General features: G+C 51.5%; 1 protein-coding gene across 1 annotated transcript in view; it reads left to right on the forward strand.

Annotated features, from left to right (window-relative positions):
- The window catches only part of CD81 (CD81 molecule), a 35,304-nt gene extending 22,108 nt beyond the window's left edge, over positions 1–13,196 (forward strand). Inside the window, exons 3-8 of the mRNA XM_082000457.1 lie at positions 2,913–3,010; positions 6,810–6,884; positions 9,663–9,770; positions 10,701–10,802; positions 11,135–11,224; positions 11,935–13,196. Coding sequence (XP_081856583.1) covers positions 2,913–3,010; positions 6,810–6,884; positions 9,663–9,770; positions 10,701–10,802; positions 11,135–11,224; positions 11,935–11,997 — 536 coding nt within the window. The 3' untranslated portion in view covers positions 11,998–13,196. The remainder of the gene's footprint in view (positions 1–2,912; positions 3,011–6,809; positions 6,885–9,662; positions 9,771–10,700; positions 10,803–11,134; positions 11,225–11,934) is intronic.

A 13,196-nucleotide genomic window follows, 5' to 3' on the forward strand; every position in this document is an offset into this window, starting at 1 on the left:
CACTTTTTACGATGAGAACAATCATTCGATGGAACAACCTCCCCAAGGCCATGGTAGAGTCCCTATCGATGGAGGTTTTCAAGATATAATTGGACGGGGTGCTAGATAGTCTCATCTAGGCCTCCCTTTCTCACAAAAGGTTGGAGCAGATGATCTTTCAAGGTCGCTTCCAACCTGGGCTGCTCTATGATTCTGTGGTCTCCTGGCTATACTTGTTCAGCCTGGAAGTTGCCTTCTGTGTTTATTTTGAAGAGTTTGAGAATAGAATCTTTTGTCCATCCGTGGGAGTGACCTGGTCATTGAAGTCCCTGCAGCATCATGCTGCTTGGTCTCCAGATGTGCTGCAATCTGCTTGTTTACCGGGATACTTGGTGTGAATGGTGACTTCTCAGACATGGAAATGACTTGCCTCCAGCCCAGCTTTGTCTTCTCTCTGCTGACCTAATGTGAGGAGAAGTCAGATGCTGCTGCAGTCAGGGATGAGCAAAGTTCGTTTTCCCAGAGGGACCTGTGATGAAGACTCTCCAGTGGAGCCACCCAAGGCTGTAAGATGGAAAAACCTAATGCAGTTTGGGTTGAAAACCTAAACCAGCAGCATCACTGGTACAAGCTGGAGTGGTGAGGTCTAGTTCTTGGGCATTAGCAGGTTCTGGAGACAATAAGCAGACCTTCTTTGAGAGACCATGGCTCATTTCTTTTTGAAACAGCAGTTACGTAGTGTCCGAAAATCTCCCATCAGTCTCTCTGGAGCTTGGCAGGCGTCCAGCGTCCAGCCTTCATTTTACAGGATGCGTTCGTGCCTTCCCATCACCTCTATCCCCCCTGGGACCCTTCTTCCCCACGCACACCCCAGCCTGCTGCTCGCCACACTGGCTCTCTGCCCGGCTGCCACCGCCGGTCCCTCCACCCCATGTCATCTCCAATCGTTGGGATAAAATCGCCTAGTTCTACTTCAGGCAGGCCCCCAAAACTTCAACGGCTGGCCTGTCCTTTCCAAGAAACTCCCCTGGGGGGCTTCTTTTGCTCGTTTTTCCCCCCTCTTTGCACCTTCAAGCAAGGAGGTGTCCCATCCCCTCTGAGAAAGCTTCAACAACCCCAGTCGCCCGTTGGGTTTTTGTGGCTTCGACGTGCATCAGGAGGTGCGACTCGCGCTTTTCTTCCTCCTCCTGCTGGTGGCGTTGCCGTGAGGATGTTGGTGTCGCCGGCCACAGAGCCCGTCAGGCTTTGTGACGAGGGGCTTCCTGCGGGGTCAGCGTGCTCCATTGTGCCGGCGCTTCCCCTGCAGCTGGCTTCCTCCCTCCCGCGGCGCCTAAATATAGCGGGAGGCATTGTGCGAGCGCGGTGCCGGTGAGGAACGCCGTCTGGAGGGTCCCAACGCCGGGGCTGCTGGGGCGGTGTTTCCATCACCGCCTCTTGCCGAGTCGGCCCTTGCGTTGGCGCTTGCGTTGTTTGGGTGCTGCGGTGGCTTTTGTTTTAAAGACGGAAGAAGCGGGAGCCAAAGTTGACCCCTTCCCGAGTTTGACATGTCCGTAAGGGGATTTTAAACAAGTTGAGACCATTATTGTGTACCTGGTTTTTTTAGAGAACGGTTTAACTTGGCTCAATTCTGCTCTCAGTGCATGCCCTTTAGACTTTGTGCTTTAATTACCAGAAGACTGTTTAAAAGCCACAAAGATAAGAAAAACCTTAAACATGACAGGCATGTACAAGCAGTTTAAATCTTGAGCTCTGTTTATGTTTTAGTGCTGTTCCTAAAGGGGAGTTGACAGACTGATTAATAACTATAAAAACATTTTGACTTGTAGCAAAAGAAAATATTTAATTGAAGGGATGTGTCTCCCAAGCACTAGCAAGATGCACCGTATTGCTGTTACCTCTGGGGTTCCCCACGTACATTTATTCTCATCCTGATTTATTTTTTTTTTCCTCACTGTCAGTTAAAAATGGTGACTGCAGTCTTGCCTCAGTTGTAAGGATTTCTTTGATTGTTTTTTGCATGTGTCAAATCGCTTTTGGATGGAAAGTAGGAGTCACAAAGTAGTAGAACCACAATACTTGAGAATGCTAACAAAAAATATACCACATATACAGGATGCATCAGGAGAAAGCTGTGTTTTTTGGAAAAGGAGATAAATTTAACTGAGCTGGTAGCATTTGGCTGCGTAATCACCATGGTCTCACCAACCATGAGATAGTGGCAGCAGACCTGAGCCTTGACCTAAGCTCTTGTTTCCTGGATGAATAAACTTTCATTCCTCTGTTTTCTGAGCTCCACCCCCCCGGTGCCTGGTTTCCAGGCTTTGAACTAGTTATGGAGCAAGTTGGCTGTGCAAATGTAATAAGTTGAAGTAAAAAATGTCTTCCTCTCTGTAGAAGAATCTATAATAAACAAAAGCCAGATTATATTAAATTAGATGCTTAAGCAGTGCTTTTCCCTTAGTTTTGTGGCTTGTCTGTCTTACAAATATTTATCTGGCTAACATTTTAATGATGTTTAATACCATATGCCTTACTGTTTATTTTAAAAGATAGGCTAACTAATAATTTTCTTCTCCTCTGCTTAAATATTTAGGACAGTACGTATGCCATGAGAACTCCCATACTGCAGCACTGAGGATGCTGTAAAGCCTTTGTCCTGCCTGCTACATCCACTGCCTGCTACTGCTCGAGCTCTCGAGCATCTCGGTGATGGGGTTTTTCAGTTTCGGTGTTAGCAGCTTCAAACGCTTTGAGATCTGACTCATGTATGTTGTGTTGTTCTGCTGTGTCTGCCACCACCTCTACTCGTACCTCCTTAATTCTGCACACCCCTCGTGAGCCGCCCCGGGGAGCCAGCACCTCCAGCCAAGCGCTGGCGTGCCGCCGTACGCAGCTCCGCAGTAACGCGTTTGCCTCTGGCTCTCCCTTTGCAGGAATCTACATCCTGATCGCGGTCGGAGCCGTCATGATGTTCGTGGGGTTCCTGGGATGCTACGGCGCTATTCAGGAGTCTCAGTGCCTTCTGGGAACGGTAAGAGGCACAAGGCTTTGGGTGCCGCGGGGCGCCGTGACGTCCCTGCCACGTCGCTGCCGGCAGCGCATCGCGGTGCCTCCCTGGCTGGAGACTTTTGCAAGGAACGGGGCTGGGGGGATGTGTCAGCACGCAGGTGGGGACGAGCCGGCTTCCGCGAGGAGCAAGGCAAGGGGCGTTTGGCCGAGGGCAGCCCTGCCCGGCGTGCTGGAGCTGCGGCTGAGCTGGCGGGCACGCGGCAAGCTGCCGCTTGCGCCTGGCGGCGGGACAGAGGCTGAAGCCAGCAGCATAGCAGAAGAGGTGCGAACAGCAGGGTTCTTGGAGATTCGTTTTCTCTGGAAACCCCCCCCCCCGTGCTTTTTTGCCCACCACGGTCTGGCTGTCTTACCAAGCACCCGCTAAACTCTCTCTCTTACCTGACGTCCCCCACAGCTTCCCCTTTCGCTCTGTTTCAAGGCTGCCTGTGGTGATTCCAGTTCTTGTAAGGAATCATCTACTATTTTTATCTGTTTGGACAAAGAAACAGCAAAGATTTCCCACAATATCTTAGTGAGGACGTCTAGGTGCATCCTGGAAAATCCATTATTGGAGTGCTACAGGCATCCTTATGTGAGGTAGCAGCTCGGGATTCCTGGAACAGGATGAGCTTAATTGTGTAAACTGTAGCCACACCAAAAACCTTTGCCTTAGGGGTAAGGGAGACCCATTTATTTCAAGCAAGTTCTAACATGTGGTTCAACTTTAAAATCAAGGCCAAAAAAAATGGAGGGATAAAAAATTAGGGGGGAAAAAAAAAAAAACAACTAAAAAGAAATTTTAAAAAAATTGGGAGGACTTCCCAGCACTTGGCTTTGTTGGGCTGGAAGATTCGTGGTGGTTGTGTAGTGACCCGTGGGTGTGGGTTCGACTGGGACAAAGGGAAATGCTTTCCCTCACTGTCGCAGATGGCTTCACCTCTAGTCGCTTCTGTTTCCCAAAAAGAAGCGGGCGCCTCTCACTAGCTTTTATAAAGCACTTCTGAACGTCGGCGGATGAGAGCTGCCGTAGGTGTTTGCAGGCATTATCACTGCTGCCGAGAATAGGAAGAGCCCGTGCAGAAATCCGACGGGTTGTTGTAGCGAGGTCTGGCAGCTTTGGATTTTTTTTTTTTTTTTTTTTTTTGGTTAATGCAAGCGATTACAGAACCTGAATTACCCCTCACTCCCTCTCGAAGTTGGAAAGAGGATTAGAAGGGCAGATGGTACAACGTACCTGAGGCCCGACAGGGAGACCGGCTGCTTTGGCTGAAATTAGCAGCTCTAGCTGCTGTGCGCTGCCCGTGCTTGCTCGCACCTTGGCTCGCCAAGAGAAGGCTGGAGACGCCTCGCGACGACTCTTTCTGCCAGCCAAGGCCCCCACCGTGCCCCGAGGACATTTCCAGGCAGCGTCCTTAGGGTGTTGGAGGGAAGCAGCCGCCCTCCCCTCTGCTGCAGCCAGCCGCTGCGGTGACTACAGGCTTATTGCAAAAGAGGAGAGTACCAGGAACCTCCACGCTATCAAAATCCCATGCCCACGGCAGCGTGGGAGCCCAGCGGCGAGACCCGAGGAAGGCAGGAGGGTTCCTGTTCCGTGTTCCCATAGCCTCGAGCTGCATCCCGATGTTTTGCAGCCAGCTCGCAGAACCGAGTCCTCAGGAAGCCGAACCTCCAAACCTGGGGTAAACCAGCCATCCTTCACCGGAGGGTAACCACTGCAAGAGTGAGCCCTAGTGCTTAACCAGAGAATTACAGTGGCCTCGCCTCCATGATTTCGGGTGATGTGACTCCTTGGGGAGGGCGTGGGACCCAGTCCCGCAAAGATGTTCCTGGAGAACCAGGGGTAGATAGGTGTTTAAATAGCGGTTGGTTGTTCTGGGACTGACAAGGATGTTGGAAGTCCTTTCCTGCTGTCAGGTTAATAGTCCTGTTTCCATTTTGCTGATAACCCTTTGCTCTTGCACATGAGAGCCAGGCCATAGCATCATCCTGTTTTCTCTGTTGTTGAAGAAACCGTCCTAAATGCATCTGGAACAGAGACTGCCTGGGATTCAGGCGCTATTGTCCCACCCCATACCATGATTTTATGTCTTCCCCTGACTGCGTTCACCTCTTTTGCTTCTTTACTTCCATGGCAACTCTCCCAATTTTGGGGCTTTTCTCCGGAAGAAGCCACTGAGGGTGATGTTGTCGCGGAGGTGACGTTGGCTGTGTGTGGAGCATGTCTCTGCATGCCTTCCCACTTGACTCTGATGTGTGAGCTTTACATCTTCCCATTCCCAGTCTAACAGACCGACCGTCACAACGTGTTCTCGGGACCTGAACAAAAAGATGGAGCGAGGCTTTGGGGGCGTGGCAGGGAGGAGTGCTGGAATTGCATGAACAGGGTGGGACTGTGGGAAAACATCAGTGTTAGTGTTTATGCAAAAAACTGCAGCAGCCTTGCAGGGCTGTGGGTGCCAAGAGAGCTGGCCATAAATCATACCCTGACGCCCCGCAGCTCCTCAGCAGCTGAAATGTGCTTTTAACCCTGCACTGGCAGGTCCCATCCTCGGAGCATCTGTGGCAGAGCAAGAAGCTTGTCTGGACGCTCCTGCAGGTGCATGCAGATGACACCAAGCTGGGTGGGAGTGTTGATCTGCTGGAGGGTAGGAGGGCTCTGCAGAGGGATCTGGACAGGCTGGATCGATGGGCAGAGGTCAGCTGTATGAGGTTTAATAAGGCCAAGTGCCGGGTCCATCACAACCCCATGCAACGCTACAGGCTTGGGGAAGAGTGGCTGGAGAGCTGCCCGGTGGAAAGGGACCTGGGGGTGCTGGTTGACAGCCGGCTGAACATGAGCCGGCAGTGTGCCCAGGTGGCCAAGAAGGCCAACAGCGTCCTGGCCTGTATCAGAAATAGTGTGGCCAGCAGGAGTAGGGAAGTGATTGTGCCCCTGTACTCGGCACTGGTGAGGCCACACCTCAAATACTGGGCTCAGTTTTGGGCCCCTCACCACAAGAAGGATGTTGAGGTGCTGGAGCATGTCCAGAGAAGGGCAACGAAGCTGGTGAGGGGTCTGGAGAACAAGTCTTATGAGGAGCAGCTGAGGGAACTGGGGTTGTTCAGTCTGGAGAAGAGGAGGCTGAGGGGAGACCTTATCGCTCTCTACAACTACCTGAAAGGGGGTTGTGGTGACGAGGGTGTTGGTCTCTTCTCCCAACTAACTAGTGACAGGACGAGAGGAAATGGCCTCAAGCCAGGGGAGGTTTAGACTGGATATTAGGAAAAACTTCTTTACCGAGAGAGTGGTCAGGCATTGGAACAGGCTGCCCAGGGAGGTGGTGGAGTCGCCATCTCTGGAAGTGTTCAAAAAACATGTGAATGTGGCACTTCAGGACATGGTTTAGGGGGCATGGTGGCGCTGGATTAATGGTTGGACTTGATGATCTTGAAGGTCCTTTCCGACCTAGTGATTCTGTGATTCTGTGAAGAGGAGCAATGTGTCTTGTGGTGCACAGGGCATCCGCATCCCTGCCAGTCCCTGTGTGAGGAGGGCTCTGCTAATCCCCAGTCAGCCATCCCGGTGGGAAGTCTGGATGTGGGGTGGCATCCGATGCCTTACAGGAAAACGTGTTTGGGCTAAGGATGTGTAGGAGAGATAAAATGGTTTGAAGTCAGGCGACACCTCGCTCCGATCTCTGTCAGTAGAAGTGCTGCTCCATGCCTCACCCCACCCCACCTAACTGCTGCTTTTGCCTGTAGCCAGATACGTTAAGTGTCCCTCTCTTGATTTGTCTTTGCAGTTCTTCACTTGTCTGGTGATCCTGTTCGCCTGTGAAGTTGCGGCTGGAATTTGGGGATTTGTCAACAAAGACCAAGTAAGATGACTCTGAAACCTGCGTTTGTGGGACTGGGAGGCTGGGGCAGAACCGCAGATCGCGGCATGAGCTGTTTTGCTCGTGAGCTGCTCCCGGGCTGAGTCACAGGGGCTTGGATTAGCTGTGTGACTCGGGCAGGTCACCGAACTCCTCTTGGCCAGGCTGATGAGCTTAAAACTCGAGCACTTGATGGTAGCAGCTGCCCCTTACGGCGTGTAGTGCAACGTCTGTAATAAAAATAGCCCTGTCTTGGTTGGGTCTCCTCCTTGCTGCCACACAGTCAGTCACAGTCGGAGTTCATTCGTGTATGAAGTTGTGAGAGCAAGCCACCTGCACTCCTCGCTGCCAGAGAGCAAAGAGCGAACCCAGCCGTGTGGCCCCGCAGGGAGGGAATACCATACGGGGAGAGCCTGCGTCCGTGTCAGCGGGATTGCTTGGTGCTTCCTGCTCTTTGCCGGTATCGTTTGTCTGCCAGGGCTGAGCTTGCTGCTGATCAATACGTTGTGCACGCACGAGGGGTAGAATTCATGTGTCTGTCCCAGGCAGCCCGCTAGGGATGGCTTGGATGAGGTCCTCTGGCTGGAGGGTGTTAGCTAAAGGGTAGGACTGAAACTTGCAGCTTTTCACCTTCCCTTTCTGCTCACCTTCCCTTTGCTACGGTCACGCGTGCTCATACACGTGCAGAGTCTGGTCTCGAAGAGCAAAACTATCAATGCGTGGGAACCGCGGCCATGCTGCAGCAAGCAGCAGGTTGGGTGTTGATCACTCAGCCATCGAGGGTTTGGAGGAGAGAAGGGGACTGCTTGTGCTCAAAGCCAAGGTTAGACTCTCTGGCAGAGTAGGAAATGTGTTTACTTTACTAAGAGACGTAAGGCAGCTGTGTAAGTAGGTGGTGGCCCGCTCAGCTTTCGCGTGCATGTAGGCCACAGATGACCAGCTCGGCCGTGAATGGGAACACCATTGTAGTTGTTCACCGGAGAGAGCATGACGTCACCGGAATAAACTCTTCCGTGGCTAAACATATTACTATGCAGGCAGGGTGCTGTTCCCTAGCAACTTTGGTGAGATAATTAACCTTTGCAGAGGGGCTGTGCCTCCTGCAGATGTTAGTTTTGTGAATCCTGAAGAGTCCAAGATGTGCAACTGAACCGACAGCAAAAAAAGTGAAGCCCGGGTAAGGAGGGACCCCGTGCTATTGCTCTCCGTGCTGGGGAGAAGGCTCTTTGGCCATCAGAGCATAAAGCTGAGAAATTTAGGATTTGCCAATACACGAGCGATGACCTCAGCCCCTAAAATTAATTTTGTATTTTAAAATGAACAGTGGCACTCTGTTGGCCTCGGCTGCTTTTGCAGCCTTGATGATGAATGGGCTGTTTGGAAGTACCTGCTCACAAGGCAGGCAGCTTTCTTCTCGGCTCAGTCAGCGGCATCTCGGGAGCAACGCGGGCTGGGAGGGAGGCGCTGGATGATCCCAGCCACCCAAAGCCGCTCCCAGGGGGAACTCTGTTCCACATGGGTTTGCAGCCCCTTGGGGGGGGACAGTCATCTCCTGTCAGGTGGGCACTGGATGCTCTTCCAGCGAAGCTGGAGGCAGTCTCTCCCTCAGCCTACCTCCCTGGAGATGCTTTAGACACAAGGTGGGGGGGGCAAGAAGTAGGATTATTATTTTATTTTTTTTCCATGTACCAGAATCAAATGGTTTGATTGGAGAACATTGCCCTCTAAAGCAAACCTTTTTGAGTAGTGACGGAGAAATGCCAGGATAATTGATTGAAATCATGCTCCTTCTTGCTGCTGTTTCTTTTTTATGTGCTAATCCAGCCTGCGCTGCCGGGAGCAGATGTTCTGGAAAGCCTTTTCCCTTTTGTACTTGCTCGTGGTTTTTTTCTTCTGCTTCTCTTGCATGTCCTCCTTTCATCTGTCTCTCCCAAATTATTGGAGGGTGTTAGAGAAGCCACAAGGCCAGTTTCCCTGAAAATAAGGGGGGTTTTGCATTGTGGAGCAGACCCCCACGGGTGGTTGCAGTTTACCAGCCCAGGTGGCAGGGCTAGAGTACGGATGAGACTTCTCTTACAACCATTTACAGGATGGAGGTGCCCAGCTCCAGGTAGGGACCCAGCTGGAGTTTGACATCCATCTAAAAGCACCTAAGCTTCCTGACCCAAATGAGCTGCCTCACCGGGCTTTAGTGTGCAGTATCTCCCAAATTCCTGCCACCCCTTCCGAGCCGGACAGTAAGCCGAGGTGCCCATACCTACAGGTGGCCTTTCTTGCGCACCCCAAGCTCCTCCTGACTTCCCCAGTGTGTCCTGCCTCTGCAGCCCCGGTGGGAAACCTGTTGCCCGCTTGATTTGTCTCCGTGTGTCAGGTGGTTCAGAGCAAGCTGTTTCTGCATTCCCGAGCCCAACAGCAAATCCACGTGAGCTGAAGGCTATCTCGGGTCCCGTGGTTCGCCCTCTGGGCCTCGGCTCTCTTTGCCTGCTAGAGAGAGCTCGTGGAGCGCTTGGATAGCGTTGGCTGGAACCTGCTGGCTGGTGGATGAGGTTCTTAGTATCTGATGCTCTTAACACACTATGGCTGGAGGGACTTGAGCTCTATGAAAGACAGGCCTTTTTTTACACACCTGTGCAAGCAAACAGGGTCCAAATCTATTTAAAACCTCCTGATCTACCTGTGAGAGCCATTAGAGGGCCTTCCCTTCCCCTTCAGGCACATCTGCTGGATGGGTTTCCTCCCTCTGCTCTGGCTGAAAGGGAGTTTTCCCTCTGTCTTTCCTAGATAGCCAAAGATGTGAAGCAGTTCTACGATCAAGCGTTTCAACAAGCGCTCGTGGCAGAATCGGAGACGAACAACGGGAAAGCTGTAGTGAAGACCTTTCATGAAACGGTAAGACATCGGTGGTCTTGCTGCACGCTCTGCTTAGGCTACGTGCAGTTGGCCAAAGCAACCGCTGATGGACAGGATCCTGCGCCCTGCAAATTACACCCGGTTAACTTCTGTATGCGGTTTGTCGGTGGGTAAGTGGGGAGGAGCGACCGTTGCTGCACATAGACTGATCCTCCCCGCCGAGGCAGAGGCGATAAGCTGAGCTACAAGTGCTCGGGCAGGGAATGAAGGCAATGTTGGATTTTTTGATACTTAGGAGTGAACTGGATCAATTGTGTTCTCAGCACTGGGATTCTGCTGCCTGCTTTCCAAGCTCTATGTAGAAATCTCCTCTCCATAGGAGTTTCTTGCAGCCAGAGGAAAAGAGAATGTGGGAGAAAGGAGAATTAAAAATGGAGGTCAGGAAAATGAATGGGAAAAGCAGGGCCTAAAGCAGATGATGTTACATTCACGTCTTAGCCTGTCGAGTTTGCTCTTCTTATACGTCAAGAAACAGAGTTGCACCCTCTTCAATATTCTGTCCTTTGCTCTGTGCTGGGAAGTCTGGTTCCAGCTCTAATTAAATTGCTTTTCATATACCTCAGCACCCCTAATTAAGTAAAATTCAATGGAAGAAAAATGTTGCTCTGAGGAACTAATCCCGATACTTCCTCTGCTCAGCAGAGTTCTCTGGAGAGAACTGGGTTCACGCTCCTCCAGGATAGCAATGCCAGACCTGTCTGGGATTACTGTGGGAAGCAGCTGCATTGCATGGAAAGAAAAAACCTGAATTTGGAGAATTATTCCTGCTCCCTTGTTTCCCCCTCCAAGATGCCTCCTCGGTCTTGGGTGTCTTCAAGGATGTTTAATGGTGGGGAGTGCATTGCATGAGTGTTTGCTGTCTGTTAACACTGTTTTTTTGTTGTTGGGTGTTTTTTTTTTTCCATGTAGCTGGACTGCTGTGGTCCCGACAATGCAATAGGAGCTGTCACTCCCCTGTGGAGAGATGACCTCTGCCCAAAAAAGGACTCCGTCCTGAAAAACCTTTTTGAGGTAGGCACGGCTGCCCTTTGCCCAGCGTAGCTCCTGCAAGGAAAGGCAGCTCCCAGCAAAATTCAGGGATTTATTTGGACCTAGATAAAGGGTAGAGATGTCATTTCTTTAGGGAAGGTGTTGAGGGATGTCGGAGGTTCCTGTCGGTGTTTCCTTTGCTGTTCCTGCTTGAGGGGGCTGGCAGGCGTGGAGGGGTGAAGTCTGGTGGGACGTCCTAGAGCCAGGACCCAGGAACGCGAGGAGGACCCGGGGGAAGCAGAGCTGACTTTCTGGGTGTCGGGGGCAGGCGAGAGGAAAGCGGGCTCTCTGACCGGTGTGCTTCTCTGCTTCAGTCCTCCAACTGCCACAAAAAAATTGACGAGCTGTTCTCCGGGAAGCTGTACCTGATCGGTATCGCGGCCATTGTGGTCGCCGTGATCATGGTGAGTGTGACCGCGCGGCACCTTGCTGTTGTGGGATGGGGAGAAGCCACCTTGGGGTGCCCCGGTCCTGTTCCAGCCGGGCTGGAGCTGTCCCTCTCCTCCGGATGCCCCTGCGGCTCCGTGTGCAGCACCAGCCCTCTGCACCCCAGCTGCTCTGGGACGGGGTGAGACCGAGGGCTTCGCCGTCCCCCCGGGGGGTCGGGACGTTAGGGCAGGCGCCCGGCGAGCGTGGTGGAGCCGGAGCTCGTGCAACCCCATCCGGAAGGGCAGAGCACCGTCAAGACTTCTCGCTGCCTCCAAAACCGCTCGTTTCTCAGGCCGCTGTGTTTTGTCACGGGGGTCTGCGGTGGGAAGGGGTTTGCCTGGGTTGCCACGGTGCGTTCGTCCCCGGTGAGCGGTGCGTGGCGTGGGCTGGAAGCCCGGCGCCTGCGCGAAGGCCGGGCGGTAACGCCGCGGGGATCTCGAAGCGTTTGCTGCGCAGCTGGCAGCCGGGCTTGCAAGATACCGCCGCCGCTGCCAGCAAGCGAGGGGAGAACATCATCTCGTCTCGAATGGGCCAACTCCTAATAGTAACAGCAGCGACCACGTAGCATCTCTGCTCTTATCTCTGGCGTGAGAGTGTCTACGTGGAGTGGGGGACCTCGGGACAGGGGGGAGCACCCAGGTCGTACGGGTTGGCCCCTCACTGGTGTCCTCGTGTCTCCCGACAGATCTTCGAGATGATCCTGAGCATGGTGCTGTGCTGTGGCATAAGGAACAGCTCCGTCTACTGAGCCGTGAGAGCCGGGGAGGGGAAGGGGGGAGCAGGGCGGACGGCGCTAGAGGGGACCCCAAGTGCCACCAAGAGACTAGGAGACATTTCAACAAAAGAAAGAAAACTATGTATATAGATACTTCCAATATTACCGTACAGTACTTATCGTTTTTATTTTGAAGTACTTTTTTTTTTTTTTTTTTTTAAATAAATAAAACTTTCCCGTATCCTTGTGGCTGAGTTAGTTACACATCAGTTTTGTGTGATGGGGAAAGCTGCCGGTGGAGTCCTTCCTCCCCCTTCCCCACTCCCCGTAACTCAGAAATAATGTTGGTGGAAGGTGTACAGAGGAGAAGGCTGCAGCCTGCTGTCAGAAAACTTCGCCTTGGTTTTTACTCTCTTTTTCAACACCGACTTTTTTTTATATAGGTAATTGGATGCTGAAGCAGGATTTACCATTTTTGTTCATTTGTACTCATCTTTTCCTACCGTCACCCCAACCCCCTGGCATTTCCAAGCTGTCCGTAGGGAAGCCTGGCTGACTGCCCAAAGCCTGGGAGAGAGGAAGGGAAACAGCCCCTGTCACCCGGGTGCAATGTGTCCCGAGGGAAATGCAGGTGTGTTGTTCCTCTCTGACCTGTTTGCATCACAAGGTCCTTAACAGAATTCGTGCTTTAATTTTTTTACTTTCTGAAGAGTGGGAATGTTTTTGGCTTTTTGTGTGTTTTTTTTTTTTTTCTTGGGGCTATAACTTTATAAATTGGCTCATTTCCATTGATTCGTTACATTAAAGGGTCAGTGGCTGGGGGTGAATTTTAGTCCCAGTTTTTCAAATATAACAAGCTGAAAATTAAGTCACTTTTTTAACCTCCTATGATGTTCTTATAGACATATGTTTTTGGGAGAGTCTAGTTCTGTATTGTTTCCACTGTTATGCTAATGCTTGCATACAAATGATCTTGGAAAAAAGAAAAAAACTTTTTTAAAAAAAGTCCTTAGTGTTAGAAGTCCTGCATTTATGTAATGCAGGATGATGCTTGGGGGTTCCCAGCCATACGCATACAATGTTTAAAATTTCATCTTTAAAATTAGCATCACTCTCTCGTTCAATTAAAATTTCATTACTTATAGCATATTGTCACACACTGTAACATTGCTGGGAAATTGTCATAACCTGATTTTGGGGGGGGGAAAAAAAGTTTATTTTTAAGACCTTCC

The sequence above is a fragment of the Phaethon aethereus genome (assembly GCF_964289735.1).
Source record: "Phaethon aethereus genome assembly, chromosome: 5".
NCBI classification, from domain to species: Eukaryota; Metazoa; Chordata; class Aves; order Phaethontiformes; family Phaethontidae; genus Phaethon; species Phaethon aethereus.